Below are 21,105 nucleotides of genomic sequence, written 5' to 3' on the forward strand. Positions count from 1 at the left end.
AAATTGTGGTTATCTGATGGTAATGGAATACTATTGTGCTGTTAAAAATGGCAAGCAGATTGCCTTTTCAATGAGGGTGGGTGGGGAGGGAGGAAGAGAGAAAATTTGAAACCTAAAGTTTTAAAAACATATGTTTAAAATAATGTTTTCACATGCTACTGGGAAATAAGAAATACAGGAAATGGGGTACAGAAGTCTATCCTGCCCTACAGGAAAATAGAAGGGGAAGGGGGTAAGAGAAGGGGGGAGAGATAGCAGAGAGGACAGACTAGGGAAAGGGATATTCAGAATGCATACCATCTTGGGGTGGGGGGAGGGGGGAGATGGGGTAAAAATTTGGAACTTAAAAACTTGTGGAAGTGAATGTTGAAAACTAAAAATAAATTTATATCAAAGAAAAAAAAAGAAAAGGCTACCTATTATGAGAAGTAGACCTATAGAAATGTGTAATAAAAGCTAGGAGGTCACTAAAAAAAAAATGGCAAGCAGGATGCTTTCAGAAAAACCTGGAAAGACATGAATTGATGAAAAGGGAAGTGAGCAGTACCAGAACTTTTTACACAGTAACAGCAATAGTGTAAGGATGATCAACTGTGAAAGACTTAGCCTCTTTGATCAAGACAGTGATCCAAGACAGTTCTAAAGGACCCATGTTAAAAAAATGTTAACCACCTCCAAAGAGAGAACTGTTGAATTTTGAGTACAGATTGAAGCATACTTTTTAAAATGTTTTCTTGGTTTTGTGCATGTGTGTGTGTGTGTGTGTGTGTGTGTGTGTGTGTGTGTTTTCTTTTGTGACATAGCTAATATGGAAATGTTTTGCATGGCTTCACATGTATAATCAATATCAAATTCTTGCCCTCTCAAGGGGTTGGGAAAGAGTGGGAGGGAAAGAATTTGGAACTCAAAATATTTCCTAAAAAAATGAATATTAGATTTCAGATGTAATTGTTTAATTAAGTAAAGATTAATTAAGTAAATGAAAAAAAATTTAAATCTAGTGGTGAGGCACTCATTACCCCTCATAGCCCATTCCATTTTTTAATAGCTATAGTTATAAAGAAACTTCTCCTTGTAATAGTCATTGAAACCCTCCTCTGTGTAGTTTCTGCCCAGTGTTCTTTTGTTTTGTTTCTTAAGTGTGAACAGAACAAATCGTATTCCTTTCATGTGACAACCCTTTAAAAAATACTTGAACACAGTTATCATGTATTCCCAGAGTCTTCTGTTCTCTATGTTATATATACATCTGTATGTATCCTAGTTGAAGCCCTTCACTGCCCCAGATGACCTCCTCTATAGACTCTCAAGATTATGCTCTTTCTAAAATATGGTGCCCAAAACTGAACATCATACTCTAGACATTGTATGACTGTAGAAGAGTACAGTGAGACCGTTCTTCTCTTAATGCAGCCTAAAATCTCATTAGCTTTTTTGGCTCCCATATCAAACTATTGACTTACAGTCAACTTACAGTACCCTAAAACCTTTAGGTATTTTTTCAGATAAACTGATTTCTGTCTACACCTCTTATAATATTTTACTTATGAAATTGATTTTTTAAATCTAAGTATAAGACTTTGATTTAGACATTAAATTTCATCTAAGATTTGGCCCAATAGTCTAAGCCCTCAGGATTGTTTGGAATCCTGAATCTATCTTCTACTGTTAGCTATCTCTCCCAGCTTTCTGTCATCTGCAAATTTGATACCTACACCTTTAATCCAAGTAAATGATGAAGCTATTAAATAACATAGGACTAAAGACAGATCTCTGTGGCACTCCACTAGAGACATTCTTTCAAGGTGACATCAAACTTTATTAATACTACTCTTTGGGTTCAGCCATTCAGCCAGTTCCAAATCTACTTCACAGTACTATTCCCCTGACCACCCCTCTCCGTCTAGTCAGTCATGACATTTTTTAATGAAGCCATGCTGGCACTTTTCAGGCATTGCTTCCTTTTCTATATTCATTAACTATGTAGAATTTTGCCAAGAGTTAGTATCATGCTTAGAGTTTGTAGAATCGATTCTCTTAAGAAAAGAATGTACACAGTAACTACAACAAAGGAAATAGAACCACACACCAAAAAAATTTTAAAGTGAATGTTAACAAATTATAAAGATCAAACATGACTTGAACAAAGAGATATGAGAAGACTTCCCCAGCCCACCCCTTTGTGGATGTGGAAGATCTATGGATATTACACATTACACATGTTGTCAGACTTTCAGTATATGAGTCAGTTGTGCTGATTTTCTTTCCTTCTTAAAAAAAAAACCAACTATATGTTATGTGGGACATCTCTCTGGAAAGGGGAGGAAGAAAGATACTGGAGAGCACTATGAAGAATCTATTTTTTTTTTATGAAAACTGAGATCTTTCCCTTCTGCCCTCCTGAAGTATCTCTATTATTCTCCTTGGAATCACTGACAGATCACTGACAATTCCTGACACTCAAAAATCACATCATACAGTTTTTTTAGTACCTTAGGATATATATAATTGACCTGAGTTCAGTGACTTGAATTCAGCAGAGGAGCAAGATGTTCCATTACCATCTCCCTGCTTATCTTTGAAACCTATTCCCTGTTAGCCATTTTTAATCCAGTCCAAAGATTATATGTGTGGATAGGGGAAAAAAATGAAAAAAAATAGCAAAATAAGTGTTGGAGCAGCTCTGCTTCCTTGTTGCTATCATCTCATCCTCCCCAAGACAGCAGTACAGTTCTTTTCTTTTGTCCTTCTCTTTTGGTCATTATAACTTAAAACAAAAACCTTTATGTGGTTCTTAAATTTACTTGATTGCCTAAGCTTAATCTGAACATTAACATTCCTGACATTGTCCGATGCCTTTTGTCATTCACTTTCCATTACATCCTCTTGCTCTCATTTTCCTTAATATATCTCCTTGAAACCTAATGTAGTTGATGAGTTCCTGGTACACCCATATTAATTTTGTCAGACATTTCTTTTAATTTTCAACAGACTTGCTCCTTTTTCATATTTTTAGAATGTCATTCTTGAGATTTTCCCATTGGTTCTATACTGACTTCACCTATAGAACTTTATTCCATAGGAGTCTATCTGTCCTTTCTTTGAACCCTTTAAATTCTACTCTCCTGAAATCATGTTAGATTATACTTGGCTTTCTTTTCTTTTTTGATACAAATTCTAATATTAAATGTTGATTTCTACCTAAGGCTCCCATAGTTCCATTCCAGTGAGCCATTCCTTCATGTAGGTAAGACTCAATTTCTAATAGAGAGATTTTTCTTTCTTTCTTTCTTTCTTTCTTTGTTTCTTTCTTTTTTTTTTTGGTTAGGCAGTGGGGTTAAGTGACTTGCCCAGGGTCACACCGCTAGTAAGTGTTATGTGTCTGAGACTGGATTTGAACTCAGGTCCTCCCGAATCCAGGGCCAGTGCTCTATCCACTGCTCCACCTAGCTGCCCCCCGAGAGATTTCTTTCATTGGTTTCCCCAGCTTTTATAAGATAAAATTAGTATTAATGCAAGTCAAGAATAATTTATTAACTATTTTGCCTTTGGCAGAGAGAAATCTTCAGCAGTTGTCCTTAGTCTGTATTCAATCCAACAAGTATTTATGAAATGTTTCTTTTTTGCTAGGCAGTATAATAATTTAGGCTCTGAGGATAAAATGACAATAATACAGTTCTTGCTGTTGAGGAGCTTTTATTATACTGGGATAATTTAAGCTCCCCCCCCACTCTGTTATTCCTATTTGACAGGTTCAATATTTCCTGTACTCCTTAGCTATTTCTCTTTATGTCCGGCTAGCTTATAATATGTACCATGGGCAATATTGCTTCTGTTCCTACCTTAGTTGATCTATACCCACATGTTCTTAATATACTTTCCTAATCTGATTCTAGAATTTTCTCACATCATGCCTTTCTTTGGTACATATGGTGTTTATTTTTATTTTTTCTCAATTACATGTAAACAAACATTTTTAACATTCATTTAAATTTTGAGTTCTAAGTTCTCTCCTTTCCTCTCTTATCTCCCCACTTCTTGAGAAGGCAAGCAGTTTGATATAGGTTATATATGTGCTGTCGTGCAAAATATTTCCACATTAGCCACATTGCAAAAGAAAACACATTCAAAACAACAACAACAACAACAACCCAAGAATAATAAATAAATTTTTAAAAAAAGTATGCTTCAATCTGTATTCATATTCCTTCAGTCTTTCTCTGGAGAGAAAAGAGTATTTTCATTCTAAGTCCTTCAGGTCTTTATAATGCTGAGAATAGCCAAGTCATTCACAGTTGATCATCGTATGTACACTATGTACAGTGTTCTCCTGGTTCTGCTCATCTCACTTTGTATCAGTTCATGTAAGTCTTCTCAGGTTTTTCTGAGAGCATCACGGATGGGGAACCTGTGGCCTCTAGGCCACATGTGTCCCTCTACGTCCTTAAGTGTGGCCCTTTGACTGAATCTAAACTTCAAACAAACTTGTTCTGTGAAGTTTGGATTCAGTCAAAGGGACACACTTGAGAACCTGGAGGCCCACATGCAACCTCAAGGCCACAGGGTCCCTTCCCCTGAATTCTAGCTCATTGTTTCTTATAGCATGATAGTATTTCATCATAATCATATACCACTACTTGTTCAGCCATCCCCCAATTGATGGGCATCCCCTCAATTTCCAATTTTTTGCCACCACAAAGAGCTCCTACAAACATTTTTGTATATATATATAGGTCCTTTTTTCCTTTTTCTTTTATCTTTTTGGGATACAAACCTGCTAGTGGTATTACTGGGTCAAAGGATATACATAGTTTTATAACCTTTTGGGCATAGTTCCAAATTGCTGTCCAGAATGGTTAGATCAGTTCACAAATTCGCCAGTATTGCATTAGTGTCCCTATTTTCCCATGTCCCTTTCAACATTTGTCACTTTTGTTTTCTGTCGTATTAGCCAATCTAATGGATGTGAAGTGGTACCTCAGATTGTTTTAATTTGCATTTTTCTAATCAGTAATGATTTAGAGCATTTTTTCATGTAACTAGAGATAGCTTTGATTTCTTCTGAAAACTGCCTGTTGATATCCTTTGACCATTTATCACTGTGAAATTATTTATATTCAAATCAATTTGATTCATTTCTCTCTATATATTTGAGAAATGAAGCCTTTTTCAGATAAACACTAAAAAATTTTCCCAGCTTCCTGCTTTTCTTCTAATTTTAGCTGCATTGGTTTTGTGTGTGCAAAAACTTTAAAAAGTTTTTGATGCAATCAAAATTATCCATTTTAATCTTGTAATGTTTTCCATCTCTTATTTGGTCATAAATTCTTCCCTTATCCGTAATTCTGACAGGAAAAATCTTCAGTGCACCATAATTTACTTATGTCTATGTCATGGACCCTTTTAACCTCATTTCAGTATATGATGTGAGGTCTACACCTAGTTTTTGTCATACTGTTTTCCAGTCTTCCCAGCAATTTTGTCAAATAGTGATTTCTTGTTCCAAAATTTTGGATCTTTGGGTTTGTCAAACACTAGATTACTAATCATACCTTTTAAATATACAATACCACTCTCTCCTTTGACCTATCATGTTCTTTTTGAACAAAGTAAATCCTTTCAGAGCCATATTCCAGTTTTAGGTCCCTAATGCTCATTTTCCAAGTTTTCATGTGGTGCTATAATAAGTTTTATTGATTTTTATCTATGGCAAAAAATAAGATGTGGTGAAAGGAACACTAGATTAGAAGTGAAGAAAGACCTAGTTTCCAGTTTTGCCTCTGACAGGTACTAGCTTTGTGACCATGGGCAGTTCATTTAACCTTGTTGAGCTTTAGTTGCCTCACCTATAAAATTGTAAGATTAAATGAGATATTATATGTAAAACACTTTGCAAACCTTAAAGCAATATACAAGTGTTAGTCATTATTATTGGTAGAATATAAACTGCATGAGGGCAGTGACTTTAATTTTTATCTTTTTCATCCTCAGTATCTAAGTCAGTTCCTTTCATATCGGTGCTTAATAAATATTTGTTGAATTGAACAGTGCTATTTCATATTCTTTTCAATAACGATTTTTAAAATCTGGAATAGAGGCACATTTTAATATTGTTTATTCAGTTTCTGTCTTTATCTTATTTGGTATTTGTCTCTTGTCATTAGAATAGAAAAAATGACAGCACTTGGCAGCTTTACCACCTAGTCCAAGTCTCCTTGGTTACAGAAGAGCATACCAAATCTCACAGAGGTTATGGGACTTGACCAAGGTCATGCACTATGCTAATGGCAGAACCAGAACTCATAAGAATCATAGATTTGGAGTGAGAAGGGGCCTTAAAGGTCATCTAGTACAATGCCTTCATTTTACATTTGAGGAAACTGAAACGGAAGGAGGTTAATATAACTCTCACAAGATCACACAAGTCATAAGGAGCAGAACTGGAATGGGTGCAATTCTTCCAAATCCAAATCTAATATTCTTGTCATTATGCCATCCTACAGCAAATCTAAGTCCAGTGTTCCTTCCATTATACCAGAGCTACCTGTCTTATCATATCCTTTTTTGGCCCAGATTTAGGTCGATCTCGAGAGCTACAGTATGTTTATGTGGATAACAACATTCACCTGAAAGGCCTGCCTTCCTATTTATATAATAAGGTCATCGGTTGCAGTGGGTAAGATTAATTTCATATTATATATAATAATTAAACTTTTTTGCATGGGCAGTTTTACTTCTGCTTCATTAATCAATAATTGTATAACTCCAAAAGTTTCTACTATCGATAGTTCTAATATGAAATGTTTTTTACTAATATAACAAAGATAATTAGAAACTCTCCCAAAAAGGATAGGAATTTCATATACAAACATTTTAAAGCATTAAACATTTTATTCAGATACTCACCTATTTAGAATACCTCCTGGTAAAAAGAAGAATAAATTCAGATGCATTACTGCAAATTCACTTATAGCAAATTCACCGAAACTGGAAGATCCAGCATGAATTTAGTAATTTTCCTCCTGTACAGCACTACAGAGCATGTTTACTACAGTCACAAGTGTATTATCTAGCACCATCCCTACTGGAAACATTTTTAAATTAGCATGTTAAATATTGCCCCAATACAGAACTTCATTCTAATAACCCAGAGTGACCAGTCAGCTAATTAGAATCAATATTGGTGCTTTTTGGTAAAACAAAAAAGCAAAAAAAAAGTTCATTGCTAAAACAATTTGCCAAGGAAAGGAATTGCTTCAACCTTAGCACTAAAGGCGAAGCCAACAACGTCCATGCTGGCTCTGCTATATCTTTGGCTGCTTCAGTTCCTCTCACAAGAATACCAAAGTGGTCCCAGCACCATCTATCCAAGTCTAAGCAAGCCAGTTGTCTCTTACTTGATCAATATGTATGACTAACTGATAACCTAAATCTCCCAAGATGCTAGATACTGTGTCAGCAGAGAAGGAAGAGAAACTCTTACTGAAGAGGTAGGTTAGCTATTTGTATGTAACAGTTGTATGTTTAGATGGGAACTATGTTTATGTATTGTCCATTTTTATAGCAACTATGTGAGTGTTATCTTTATTTTTGTGCTAGAAATTCAGGACATAGAAAAGTGGCATAGTTCAAATTTATCAATTTACCCAAGGCTAATGTAAAGTCAGTGATTGAAACAGAGTTAGAATTTTTAGAATCTTGATCTCAGAATGTAGTTCAAAAGCACAGAGTTCACCTAATTCATAGTTACACAAAAGTTAACTGCAAATGGCTGATTTGGAATATATTATTTTGTAGTGTTTTCTATAAAAAAAAATTATAGCGTATTGTGTTAATGTTTCTTTTTATTATTTTTACAACATAAAATATTGGGTAGAAAGTAAAATTTTAGAGCATGTGGCTAATATAAAAAAATAGATAATGAAATTGATCGTCCAAGGATCATTTTTCCAGCTGCCTGTTTATATAAAGAAAGAAAATAAACATCTACTTTTTTACATGGAAAATAAACAGTTATAATTGTTGGATTTTAGGAAGTGTCTTGCTTAAGTGAATTTTGTGTGTTAAATTTTTATCATTCCAACGTCTCTTTGTGTTGTTGAAGTAATAACCCTATAGTTTCTTGAGAGTTCTGTTAGCAAAATGTAAGCTTGACAGGCATTTTGGAGCTAGAAAGCCTTCAAATGCCAACCCAGCAGTAGACAGTTTGTCTGTTGTCCAAGGAGAAGCCAGCCCAGGTGGAGAGGTTCATCATCATCACATTGTCTGTGTGGTGATTAATTATTTTTTTTTTAACCACAGCAATTCTCAGAAACCATATATCAAACTCCAGAGGATCTGTGATCTATGTCAGGGAAGGAGTGCCCCCCACTGGAGAAGTAGATTCTGGAAATATTAAAGAAAAGGGTTATTATCCTAATAAATAACACACTTATATAGCACTTTATAGTTTACAAAATGCATTATGTATGGTCTGTCAACTTATTTGATGATCACAACAACCCATGAGGGAGTTAGTATGTCATTATCCTCATTTTGTAAATCAGAAAACTGAGAATTAAAAATGTTACCTGTTCATGACCATACCACTAATAATTGGCAGAGCTAAGATGCACACCCCGTTCTTCTGACCCCTAATTCAATTTTCTTCCCACTATACCATAGCTGTTTACATGACAACACAATTGTGTTACTAACAGAAAACATAAAAAATCCATAGGGAAAAATGACTAATTATATAGATATGCTAGAACTTATATTCTTTTATACACTGAAAAAGTCACAGGATCATAGATTTAGAGATAGAAGGGACCTTTGAGGTCATCAAGTTTAATTCTCTTATTTACAGGAATTGAACTCAGACAAATAGTATGCTAGTAAGTGCTTAGCGATAAGCTCTTGAAACAAATGAACGCAGAATACACATTTAAGTTTTTAATCTGCCTTGCTCACATTTTCTCATTTACTTTTTAAAATCTAGACAATTAAGAAAACAATAAATCAAGCCCTGATTTGTCATCATTACTACGTTCTAATGTGTCAGTGTTCACACTAGAAATTTAACAGTCAGTTCTCACAAGGCAGTATGAATAGGCTGTAGCATACCCCTGAACCTAAGTCTTCATGATTCCCACTCTCTCATCTAGCTAGCCAATAAAAATATCCCTAAGTAAATCTTTGAGTACAGTAATTGGTTGAGGCAGGGGTGGGGGTGGGGAGTTGTGCAGAGGGTGAGACCATAGGAATAGAATATTTCCTGATTTACCTAAGAGTATGGCAGGGTTTCATGGGGTCCTTGAACTGGATGGGAAAAAGTATTACATCTTTATTTTCACTAACCTCTGACTAAAATTTGACATTTCCTTCAGTTATGAATGTAAGCAACAAAATATTATTCTGAAAGGGGTCCAAAGACATTATCAGACTTCCGGAGAGGTCCATTATAAACAAAAAATGATTAAACACCCCTAGACTAGACAATCTATGATATTCCATCTAGTTCTTGAATTCTATGATTCTGTGGCACTATCCATCTACCTTCTTTTGTAAAATTTATTTTATTTATTATATACCATGTATTTTCAACATAGTAATTTTCAACATAAATTGTTTCCATTTTAAATATATTTTTTCAATAAATGTTCCACATTTACTCCCAATGGTAATATTAATACTTGTTCTGAAATTGAAATAGTGAATCAAAATACTTTTTTTTAGTAGCAAGATACAGTATATTTTCACAGTTCTTCTTTGGCAGTATGGTTCAGTACCTGAGTTTTAATTCAGAGCAGCACCACTGTATAGCAGAAAAGTATATTGAAATAAGTAAAGTGTTTCAGAGCATAAATATCCTTTGGGGTTTATTTTTATTTTCAAATTAATCTGTCTCTCCCGCTACCCCCACTCTCACTGAGGGAAAACAACAACAGCAACAAAAACTAAGACCTTGATACATGGTTGAATAGTGCAGCAAAACAAATTTCCACATTGGGCATGTCTGAAAATGTGTATTACCTTTTGCATTTTAAGTTCCTCTTTGCATCTGTCAGGAGGTGAATGGCGTGTTTCGTCTCCATTCTTTTGGACTCATGGCAATCAGAATTCTGAAGTCTTTAACCATTTGCTTTCTCTTTTTTTTTTTTACCCAGTTGGCCCCTCTTTCTCCATATTATAATGTTTGCTCCTTTACTTATACTTCTTTACCTACATATTCTGCCTCTGCTTTTAACATGTTCTTGCTTCCTTCCTCCCCTTTTTTGGTTAAAATGGCTTTTTTAAAATTATTCTTCAGGATAAAAATCTTATGATAATGATCCTTAAACTGATACTTTATATATCATATAAATATATATATATATAAAATTTATATCATAAGAAAGAACTCTCATGTTTAACACAGAATTAAGAACAAAGTAGACGCTGAGTATTTTGGTCTCATATCTGATGCAGCTCACAGCTCAACCACCCCTTCTCATCCTCTATGTCATCTGTCTCTTCAGCAAGTTTACATTTTATTTAAAAACTGAAATTGGCTAAATAGCATGCCTGTCCTTTTACTTAAGTATTTTTACATTTGGTTCCATTGTAGATTTGTCAGATGTTAAAATTAACTAGTCAGCCATGAGATGATGTTTCTTTTTTCCTCTTCTTTTCTCATTTATCAGTTTAAGAGATAATGAGAGGCAGTTTGGCATAGTGAATAGAAAGCTGGGCCTGAGAGATAGGAAGACCTCGGTTCAGGACCAGCCACTTGACGCATTCTGGCACACAAATCATTTAACATTTCAGTGTCCTAGGCAACTAGCTAAGACTAGTTGAGAAAAGGTGCTGAACTACATTTGTAGAGGGAGTTCCCAATGCCAGTGAAATCACAGATCTAGTCCTTCTCCCTCTTGCTAAATGGGAACCTTAGGAGTAACAGTTCTCTCAAGTTCCTCTTGCCATCTCTCTCAGGTCTTCCCAGAACCCAACCCAGAGAACCAGGTAGTGGAAAGACCCCCTACCGCTGGGAGCACACCCTTCCACCTTGTTTTCCTTCTTTTCTTTTCTTGGCCGTCCCAGAGTCCATCCTGGATAGCTGGGCTAGATGGGAAGACCCATCACCACAGGGGCATCCTGTCTCTTTACTTTTTCTTCCTTGAGCCCTCCTGGGATGAAGTACCCATAAGCCATCTGGGTTTCTTGATTTAATGTGGGTGACCTAGGCGTTACCAATTCTGTTCCTTCTGGGGAAATAAAGGACCATTAAGCTTTACTACCTGTACTGCCACTGCATCATAAGGTTCTCCAGACTTCACTGTCTTCCCCATCTAACACTTTCCCCATTGTTATCTGACCTACTTGCCACTGTACCCTTAGAACTTCTAAACCTTCCTATCCACCCTGCAGCTGAACTTTTTGTTTATTGTGTGGAGGGTCTCCCCCAATAAGAGTGAGAATTTCTTGAGCAAGCAGAGACTCTTGCTTTTTTCTCTTGTTTTCCGTAATGCTTAGTACGCTGCTTGACACATAGTATGTGTTTAATACATTTTTTAAAATTCATTCATGAAAGGTCATATCTTTTCTCTAGCTTCAAACACAAAATCCTGATTGTTTCAGAAATATTTAAATGCCTTTTTCTTTAAGCTCTTTACTTCTCTTTTTTAAAACCATTCCACTACTCATTTGTTCCTCTACCAGATGGTGGGTAGGACAGTAAAAAGGAAAAGAAATAATATGTCTTAGGAGCCCTGAGTTAAAAAAAAAACAGACTTTTTGTGAAGGAAGAAATAACATTGAAACACACATCAAGTTTTGTTCTATTTGTCTCCTTAAGAAACATTAGAAGAAATTTGTAGTCACGTCATAGAATTTATATTTGAAAGAAACATTAGAGATCATCTATAGTTATAATAATATAATAGCTTACATATCCATATTACTCATAAAAACTTCCTCATCCTTTCCTTGTAAAAACTCTTAACAGAAATGTAGCAGTTCTTCTACAGATGAGAAGACTGATACATATAGAGATGATTTGCCCAAGATCACACAACTAGTAAAATAGGATTCAAGCCTACATTTCTCTTGACTCTAGATCTATTGTTGTTTCTTCTACGTCCCACTGCCTCACAATAAGGAACACTATATAGCTTGATCACAGGATCCTCCTCATCACAGGATCAGGAGAAAAGAGATTCAGCCATAACACATCAATGCTTCTACTTATGTGGCAACTGAAATGGGCCAGTAAACAATCTTTGGGGAGAAAAAAATGACTGATCCTTATGGAGAGCTCATAATTCGTATCAGATCGTGCAAAGGAAAAGAGAAAAGGAATAAGATGTGAACTTTGGAGTGACAAAATAATGAAGTTTCAGTGGTCTGAGTCCACAAGTGAATTAATGGCTTATTGCGTGTATGTGTATGTGTGTGTGTGCGTGTGTGTGTGCATGTGTGTTTTCTGATGGGATGGCTACCCTTTATAAAGGTTACATGGATGGAAACACAGATGTAAATAAAGTATCTAAAATGCCCATTCCTAAAAATGAAAATAAAAATAAAGAAGAATTGGAAATTGAGGGAATGCCCATCAATTGGGGAATGCCTAAACAAGTTATGGTATGTGAATGTGATGGGATACTATTGTGCTGTAAGAAATGACAAAAGGGCTGGTTTCAGAACAACCTGAGAAGACTTGATGAGCTGAGGCAAAGTGAAGTGAACAGAACTAGGAAGACAATGTACACAGTGACAGCAACATTGTAATGATAATCAGTTGTGAAAGACTTAGCTACTCTTGATCAATACAGTGTTCCTTGACAATTCCAAAGGACTCAAGATAAAAAAAATGCTGTCTACCTCAAGAGAGAACTGATGAGCTTTGAGTGTAGATTGAAGTGCTGCTTTTTACTTTATTTTTCTTGCTTTTTTTCCCCCCGCAACATGGCTAATTTGGAAATGTTTTGAATGACTTCATATGTATAACAGGTATTCCTATTTCTTGCTTTCTCTTTTTATTTATTTATTTGCTTTTAGGCAATTGGGGTTAAGTGACTTGCCCAGGGCCACACAGCTAGTAAGTGTCAAGTGTTTGGTCTGAGCCTGGATTTGAACTCAGGTCCTCCTGACTCCAGGGCCGGTGCTCTATCCACTGTGCCACCTAGCAGCCCCTCTTGCTTTCTCAATGGGTGGAGGAGGGGTAGAGTAAAGGAGTGAATCTGGAACTAAAAATGTATGCATATTTTTAATATCCATGCCCTTTGACCCAGAAACTGTTGCTAAGAATATAGAAAAAAAAAATCACTGATGAAAGACTCCTTACACTTGAAAATATTTATAGCAGCACTTTTATGTTAGAAAATAACTAGAAACAAAGTAGATGTTTATCTATTGAGGAATGGCTAGACAAATTATGGTACATAAATTTATCGTAATACAAATAAGTTACCAGAAATGTGATATGATGACTTCAGAGAAACAGAAAGACGTGGGTGAGTTGATAGAAAGTGAAGTAAAATAAGACCAAGAAAACTTTATACATGACTTCAACAATCTAAATATAGCAAATACAAAAAATCAAAAATTGTTTTTACAAAATTATAAAGAGTAAGCTTGACCCCAAAGGGGAAATAGGAGAATTCACTTAGCTGTCATCGCAAACAATTTTCTGTCTTGCTCCCTCCATCTCCTCATACTTACCTGGCTTTTTCCTCATAACAGCTTTTCTGGCCACCTTTTCCAGCAGTGGTTGTACATTTGTCCAACTCACCAGTCAGCGGAAGTAATTGGAATGTTTCTTGCCACTTCTGGGCTCACCCTCTACCACAATCACTCAGTAACCTCTCCTTCTTTGAAGTTCATTCAGTCTATATTTATTACCCAAACAAGATTCTGGTGGCTATTGTTTACCATCCTCTAGGACATTCTCCTCCTTTCTCATAGAGTTCATTGGCTGGCTTTTTCTTTGTCTTTCTCTTCCCAATTCTGCCCTCACACTAGGCAGTTTCAACATTCATGTTGATACCTCAAACACTCTTTCTTTTTCCTCTGCTTACTCTTTTCCTAGGACCTACTTCTCCTTCCCATCTCGCCTGCATTACAGAGATGATCATATCCTTGATCTTGCCATTACCATCATGTTCACAAACCCTGAAATTTCCTTACCTGAGCAAAATCTGTTGTCGTTCCACCTCTCTTTCTGCCTTGTAATTCCAAACCCCGTTCTTTCTCCTGATAAACTCCACTCCATCTACCCATCAGTTCTTTCCTAAGCTATCATCCCTACACTGTCTACAATCTCCTCCCTTTGCCATCTTGGCCCCTGGGTGAACCAGTTCACTGTACGCTGTCCTTTTCTCATTAATCCCATTTCCCTTACCGTAACAATATCCAGTGGAAGATATTGTGATGCCAGATCCCACCCTTGGTTTACTCCCACTTTCTGCTGCCTTTACTCCCATTTACTTGATACTGAATGAAGCTAGAAGAAATAATAAAACCATGCTGAATCTATTACAAATTTATATTGTATGATCTCAAATGGACACTCACTGCTTCAAGGCAATCCTTTTGCACAAACATAATCAATTCACTATCCCACTCATGACAGTGGCTTTTCCAAACTTCTGTATTCCTTCTCAAACCTTGTATGGCTCCCTCTCCACACAGTTTCTCAAGAACCTTGCCTCATATTTCACTGAAAAAAATTAGGCCATTTACTCAAAGCTCTATCTTCTCTGCTCTTCTTCATGTCACATCACTCAGAAGACTTCCCCGCCACTATCTCTTCTTTCACTCCTATCTCAAATAAAGAGGTGGCTCTTCTGGCCAAAGCTAACCTCCCCATGTGTATAAGGATCCTGTTCCTTCTAGTCTTCTCCAACAGACTGCTTCCTCTAATATCCACACTTTCTCACTAGTCTCCCAATCTACTATTTGCTTCCCTACTTCCTACAAACATACCCATGTCTCTCCCATCCTCAAAAAACCCGTCATTTGATTCATCCATCCCCAATAATTATCATCCTATATGTCTTCTCCTCCTTTTCTTGGCTAAACTCTTCAAGAAGACCCATCTGCATTAAGTGTTTCTACTTGCTTCCTTCTCACTCTCTTAACTCTCTGCAGTCTGACTTCTGACCCATCATTCAACTGAAACTGCTCTCTCCAAAGTTACCAATGAGCCCTTACCTGCAAAATTCAATGACCTTTTCTCAGTTCCCATCCTTCTTGCCTCTCTGCAGCCTCTGACACTATCCATCACGTTCTCCTTAATACACTACTTCTCTCTAGTTCCTACTTGTCTTCCTTCTCTTCCTGCGTATCTCTTCTCTTCCTACTTGTCTTGACTCCTAAGGTTCCTTTGCTGAAGCTTTATTCAAGACATGCCCAAAAACCGTGGGTGGCCCCCAGAGTCTGTTCTGAGCCCTCTTCTCCCCTTTTACTATTTTACTTGCTGATCTCATCAGCTCCCATGTACTTAATTATCATCTCTTTGCAGATGATTCTCAGACCTGTTTGTTCAGCCCTAACCTCCAGGCTTGTATATCCAATTGCCTACATTCACCATCTCAAACTCAACATGTCCTAAACTGAAGTTATGATCTTTCTTTCCAAACCCTTCTGACTTCCAAATTCCCCTATTACCCAGTGAGGGTACTGTCCTCTTCCCACTCACCTAGGCTCACAATCTAAGGGGGCATCCTTGACTCCTCCCTCTCTCTCAACCCCCATCTCCCATCAGTTGCCAAGTCTTGTGGTTCCTACCTAATATAACATCTCTCACATAAGCCCCCATATTTCTTCTGACACTGCCATCACCCTGATGCAGGGCTTCATCTCCTCATGCCTCAACTACAGGTAGTTCTTGCTTTATGTACGTTCACATTACACAAATTTGACTTTATGTAAAGAATTCTGAAAGAAGTCTGCATTCCAAAATAAGATGCTGTATGATACAGGTAGCATAAATGATGGTGGGAAGCTGAGAAGCATCTTTGAGTCAGTTCTCCTGTGTCTGCAGATAGTGAGTGATACTGTGCCTATCCCTGTGTTCAGTAGTCATCCTAATATTGGGAAAACATGAACCACCTCATAAGCATAATCCAATAGACTTGGAAATGAAAATAACTAGAAAACATGAGGGAGGAGAAAAATTAACATTGATAGCATGTGAACTTAGTCTATGCGGTGTCATAGTGAAGGGATGCTGCTTAGATAGAGGAGCATGTAAAATGCAGTGCTTGTGTGAGGTCAAGTTATTTTTCAAAACAGAGAGAAAGTGCTATTCTAGAGAAGAAGAATCTATTAACTGAATGCTAGCTACAAAGATTGCAGAAGAAAGAGAAGCTTCAGAATTCAAGGTCGAACCAAAAAGGTTTACAGTGAAATAGTTGGCAGAAGCATTTTATCATTTGAGTGAATTTTTTTCTTTTATTGAAAAGGTAGATACAAATTTTTCAAAATTTTTAAAAGTTCAATGACTAGTTGAGGATAATATGAAGAAAAAAAGAGAGCCACTGTCCAAACATCTCTTGATAACTTCATTAAAAAAGTCACCCTCCCAATCACCAGTGATAAAGGCTAGGTGCAGTGGGTGAGGAAGGAGCAATATAATGCACTCATATGTTAACTTTATGGTACAGAACTATACATGCTTTATCATCAACTTTGCCTTTCATTTTATAATTCTGTTTATTATCATCGTACAGTATTTAATATGCCTGCATTTTAGTACATTTTATGACTTGAATAAAGGTATTATTTTGTATATGCCTTTGTTATATAAACTAAGTGTAGTGGGTGGGTAGGGGCAAATTCATATTACATGAAAATCATTTTACGTAGAGGTCTGAGGAACAGGCCAGTTAGGTCTCTATTGCAATAGCCTACTGGTTGGTCTCCCTGTCTGTCTTTTCTCAATCTAGTCTGTCTTCCACTTAGCTGTCAGACTGACTTTCTTAAAATATAGGTGTGACCATCTTCCTTTCCTCCCTCACCCCCATTCAGTAAACTCCAGTAGTTCCCTCTTACCTCCAAAATCAAATAGAAAATTCTTTGTTTGGCTTTTAAAGCCCTTGATAACCAAGCCCTTTCCTACCACTCCATGTACGCTATGATACAGTGACTCTGGCCTCCTTGTTGTTCCTGTTACAAGACACTTTATCTCCTGACTCTGTGCATTTTCACCGACTGTCCCCTATACTTGGAATGTTTTCCTTCCTTATCTCAACCTACCTTCAGAGGAGGCCTTTCCTTATCTCTGTCTTCTGCCACTTATTGCTAGTACATTCCCTATGAGATTACTCCCAATTTAATATATATTTTGCATGTAGCAAGTTAGTCAGCTGATAAACGTATTAGTCAAAAAGCATTTATTAAGGCATTGTGCTAAACATTGAGAATACAAAAAGAGACAAAAGGCAGTCTCTGCCCTCAAGCAGCTCACAATCTGATTGGGGCAGACAAAAAAAAATAACTATGTATAAATAAACTGTATACATACTAAATAGGAAATAATTAACAGAGGGAAGACACTAAAATTAAGGATTGGGAAAGGCTTTCTGTAGAAGATGAGATTTAATTGGTACGTAAAGAAAGTTGAGGAGACTATGGGCAGAGATGAGGAGGGAGAGCATTCCAGGCTAGGGGAACAGCCAGAAAAAAATGCCCAGAGCTTATTGTCTTATTTCTGGAAGAACAAGCAAGGCAGTCACTGACTGGATTGAAGAATGTATGGTAGGGAGTATGGTATAAGAAGACTGGAAGGGGAAGGAGCTATGTATATAATTGTTTGCATGTTGTCCCTCTCATTACAATGTGGGCTCCTTGAGGGCTGGGATTATTTTTCTTTTGTTTTTAACCCTAGCAGTTAGCACAGTACCTGATACATGGTGCTTAATAAATGCTTGCTGCCTGCCTGCCTTGCTTTATATTTGTTGCCAGAGGGTTATTTATTTCTATAGTTATACTTCCCAAGAAATCTTTGATTATGTAGATGTATGGATGAGAGACACTGTTGTGAAAGAGCCTATAAAGTGCTGTTTTGTTCCACCAAATGAGATGCTTTTTTTGTAATTGGGAAACAATAATCATGAGATTTATGTGGAGTTTTTTTACATCTTTCAGTTAATTGTGAAATGATAAAATTTTGGTCCGTTGTTTAATATTTTGGAAAGCCCACTTGTTCACTACTAGTACCCTCATCAAAGATACCCTTGCTTCATATATAAATAAGACTCATAAAGATTTTTTATAGATAGGAGTATAGGCATATATGTGGTTAGTTACTGATATTCTTTCAGTTGCATTTTTCAGTGTTAACATGGTCTGAGATTTTTTACATGACTCTGGCATCTTCTCCTCCTTGAGATATGTTATACTGTGGTCCCTCAATCAAAATTTCATCCCAGATTTCCTCTATGCACACTTCACCCAATCTACCTTAATCCAGGAAGTCAGTGTGTGATAGTAAGGAAAACTATTGATATTGCTATATACCTATTACATGTTGTAATTATGTCAAAAAATGTAAGTCTACAGGATCCACTACCAGTAAGAAGGACCCAAACATAGGCCATGTGTGACTCATCACCTGAGATAGAGATAGAGAAGAAACAGTAATACATCAGTGCCAAGATAGCCATAGGTAGAAGAATCAATTTCACTGATAGAAGCTGAGCAATCTGATGAAAATCTGGCTAGTAATATTTGATTCAGGCAGACAAGCCAGGAATAGAAACAGTGACTTGAGAGAAGATAGAAGAAGAGGAGAAGAAAATGAGAAAAACAGAAAGAATGTGAATTTCCAGGAGCCAAGGTTGTAGATGTCCCAGATGATGAGTGAGGCAAAAAAAACCTCAGGTCAGGAACCCAAGGGAAAAAGAGTAAGATAAAAATGGTGAAAAGTCTTCCTCTCCTGGGACTTTCCCAGACCATAGCCATTGGGTCTAGGGTGAACTATTCCGTGAAAGTGACCATACTAGAGGAATGAAAGTGTAAAGTATTTGCCCCAGCCCTGGATTCCTTCCTTTCATAATTTAGAGTTGGAGAAGAAGATTATAGGGGGCTGAGATATCAACAGCCTTGCCTGATGATGACAGAGAAGTAACAAGAAGTCACATAAGAGCAAAGAGAGAACTGAAAAGAGAAGACCTGGTTTCTTATGGAGGGATTGAGTTTAATCTAAAAGTTATGAATGTTCTGCTGCACCTCAAACTCATATGATTAATTACATTTATGCATTTTCAAAGTAGATTAACTATAATGACAAAAAAAATTCTAGAAACTGCTTGAAGGATCAGAGTTTTTTTTATTATTTTCATTTAATAAATTGTTCACTTATCACTTAAGGTCAGTTTTGGCCACACTACAGAAGTCACTAAATTAGAATAAGAATTAAATTTACATTTTATTTTCATTTGTTGATTTAATAATTACAACAATGATATCTGTCTTCGGAAAGTATCTGGATAAATTACTTACAGCAAAGACTTAGCCCCTAGCAGTTAAAATTTTAAGGAAAAGAAGAAAAGAGAATTGCATTCATATGACCTTATATATTCCAATGCACTATGTTTCAATGCATTTATGAGTTACTCTCATATAAAAAAGAGACATGATAAACTGCTAAGGAAATGGTGTCCAAAATACCCCTGGGAATTTAAATAAGCTTAAGCACGTTAAATTAGAAAAAGCTTCACAAAATTCTTAAAATTTTTTGAGTAGCAAAGAAGTAACTTGTAGGTTGTGTCTGAAGAGGGTAAAGAAAAGTTAAAGTTAAAAATTACAACATTCAAAAAAGGATCAACCCATCAGCTGTTAAATCTAGTGTATCTCTAGTACAATAATGCGTTTATCAAAAACTTAATACAAATCTATCAAACAGAGGGAAAACATTTTAGGAATTTAACCCAGGACAATCAAGGTACCTGTCAATTTACCAAAGTCTTACTCTGACAAGTTAGAACAACCAGTCTTTATATATGCTGAGTTTGTACCTCTAAGCTATGTTTATTTCCATAAAGATACTTTTGTCAGGGAAGACCAAAGAAATGTATCTAACTAAATAACTTGGATTAATGTAAAAATTTATCAAATATCAGTCCTGTGTTTGGTCTATGATTATATTGGCATATAGGAGAGGGGGGGAAAAAACCCAACCCACAGTATTTTAACATTCGCAGCCTCTAAGAATGATGTAACTAAGTTTCTGTAACTGTATTAACACAAAGAAGTACCAGGGAGAAATTACTTTAGCACCTACTTATCAAGAATAATTAGTTGCAATAATTACCAAGTGGCTAATTTGGGGGGTGGGAGAGCAGACTGGCCTCACTGAATCCAGGAGTCTTATCCCACAGGAATGTCTGCTTCACTCTGTGACACTGTACATCCCCTTCCTTTACCAGGTTGCCTTCTGTGTTGCTCTGTACTATATCCTAGGTATGTTTTACCTCAAGGTACAAAAATTCCTAGTTATGTCTTTAAATATTCTACTCTCTATACTCATCAAACTCCTTCAAGATTTATCCCAAGTCCCACATTTTCTATAGACTTTTGTGGCTACTTTAGATTTCTCAAATTCCCTACACCATTATAATTTATACTAGACAGTTTGGTCTTGTATTGTTTACTCATTTTGTGTGTTTCAGTCAGGTTTCCAAACTAGATATTAAGTTCCTTATGGGCAAGCATTATGTTATATATTTAGGTTGAGTACACAGTAGATGCTCAATAAATTTTTGATTGATAACATATAAGTTGTTGGGGCAGTATATAAATATAGATCACTTTTTAGCCCAGTAGATCCCGTTACATGACCAAGGGGGAAATGAAGTGGTAAAATACTGGGGTACTAGCAAAAATGACTATGTTGCAGTTCAGTCAAGTAGGCCTAGGATGTATATGGACCCTAAAGTGAACTAAATATTTGAGAGCTACTAGTGCCTTATTGTTGTTTTAATGAAAATGGTCCTTTAGGGAAAAATAAGATCTGTCAGAAAGGAACAAATGCCTTCAAGTTTTCTGAGGAAGTGGCAAAGGCTAACAGAGTTTTGAAAAAAATGTGGATTGTATCATATGCATCTTAAGTTTCTCCTAATATATGATAGGGTCCATTGAAAA

The 21,105-nt window shown here is 36.3% G+C and overlaps 1 protein-coding gene across 1 annotated transcript in view; it reads left to right on the forward strand.

The window, feature by feature from the left end:
- LRRC28 (leucine rich repeat containing 28) overlaps positions 1-21,105 on the forward strand; it is a 188,392-nt gene that overhangs the window by 142,334 nt on the left and 24,953 nt on the right. The window contains exon 7 of the mRNA XM_020964020.2: positions 6,574-6,676. Within this exon, the coding sequence (XP_020819679.1) occupies positions 6,574-6,676 (103 nt within the window). The remainder of the gene's footprint in view (positions 1-6,573; positions 6,677-21,105) is intronic.

This window comes from Phascolarctos cinereus, unplaced genomic scaffold (genome assembly GCF_003287225.1).
Source record: "Phascolarctos cinereus isolate Bilbo 61053 unplaced genomic scaffold, phaCin_HiC Scaffold_3;HRSCAF=262, whole genome shotgun sequence".
Classification (NCBI taxonomy): Eukaryota; Metazoa; Chordata; class Mammalia; order Diprotodontia; family Phascolarctidae; genus Phascolarctos; species Phascolarctos cinereus.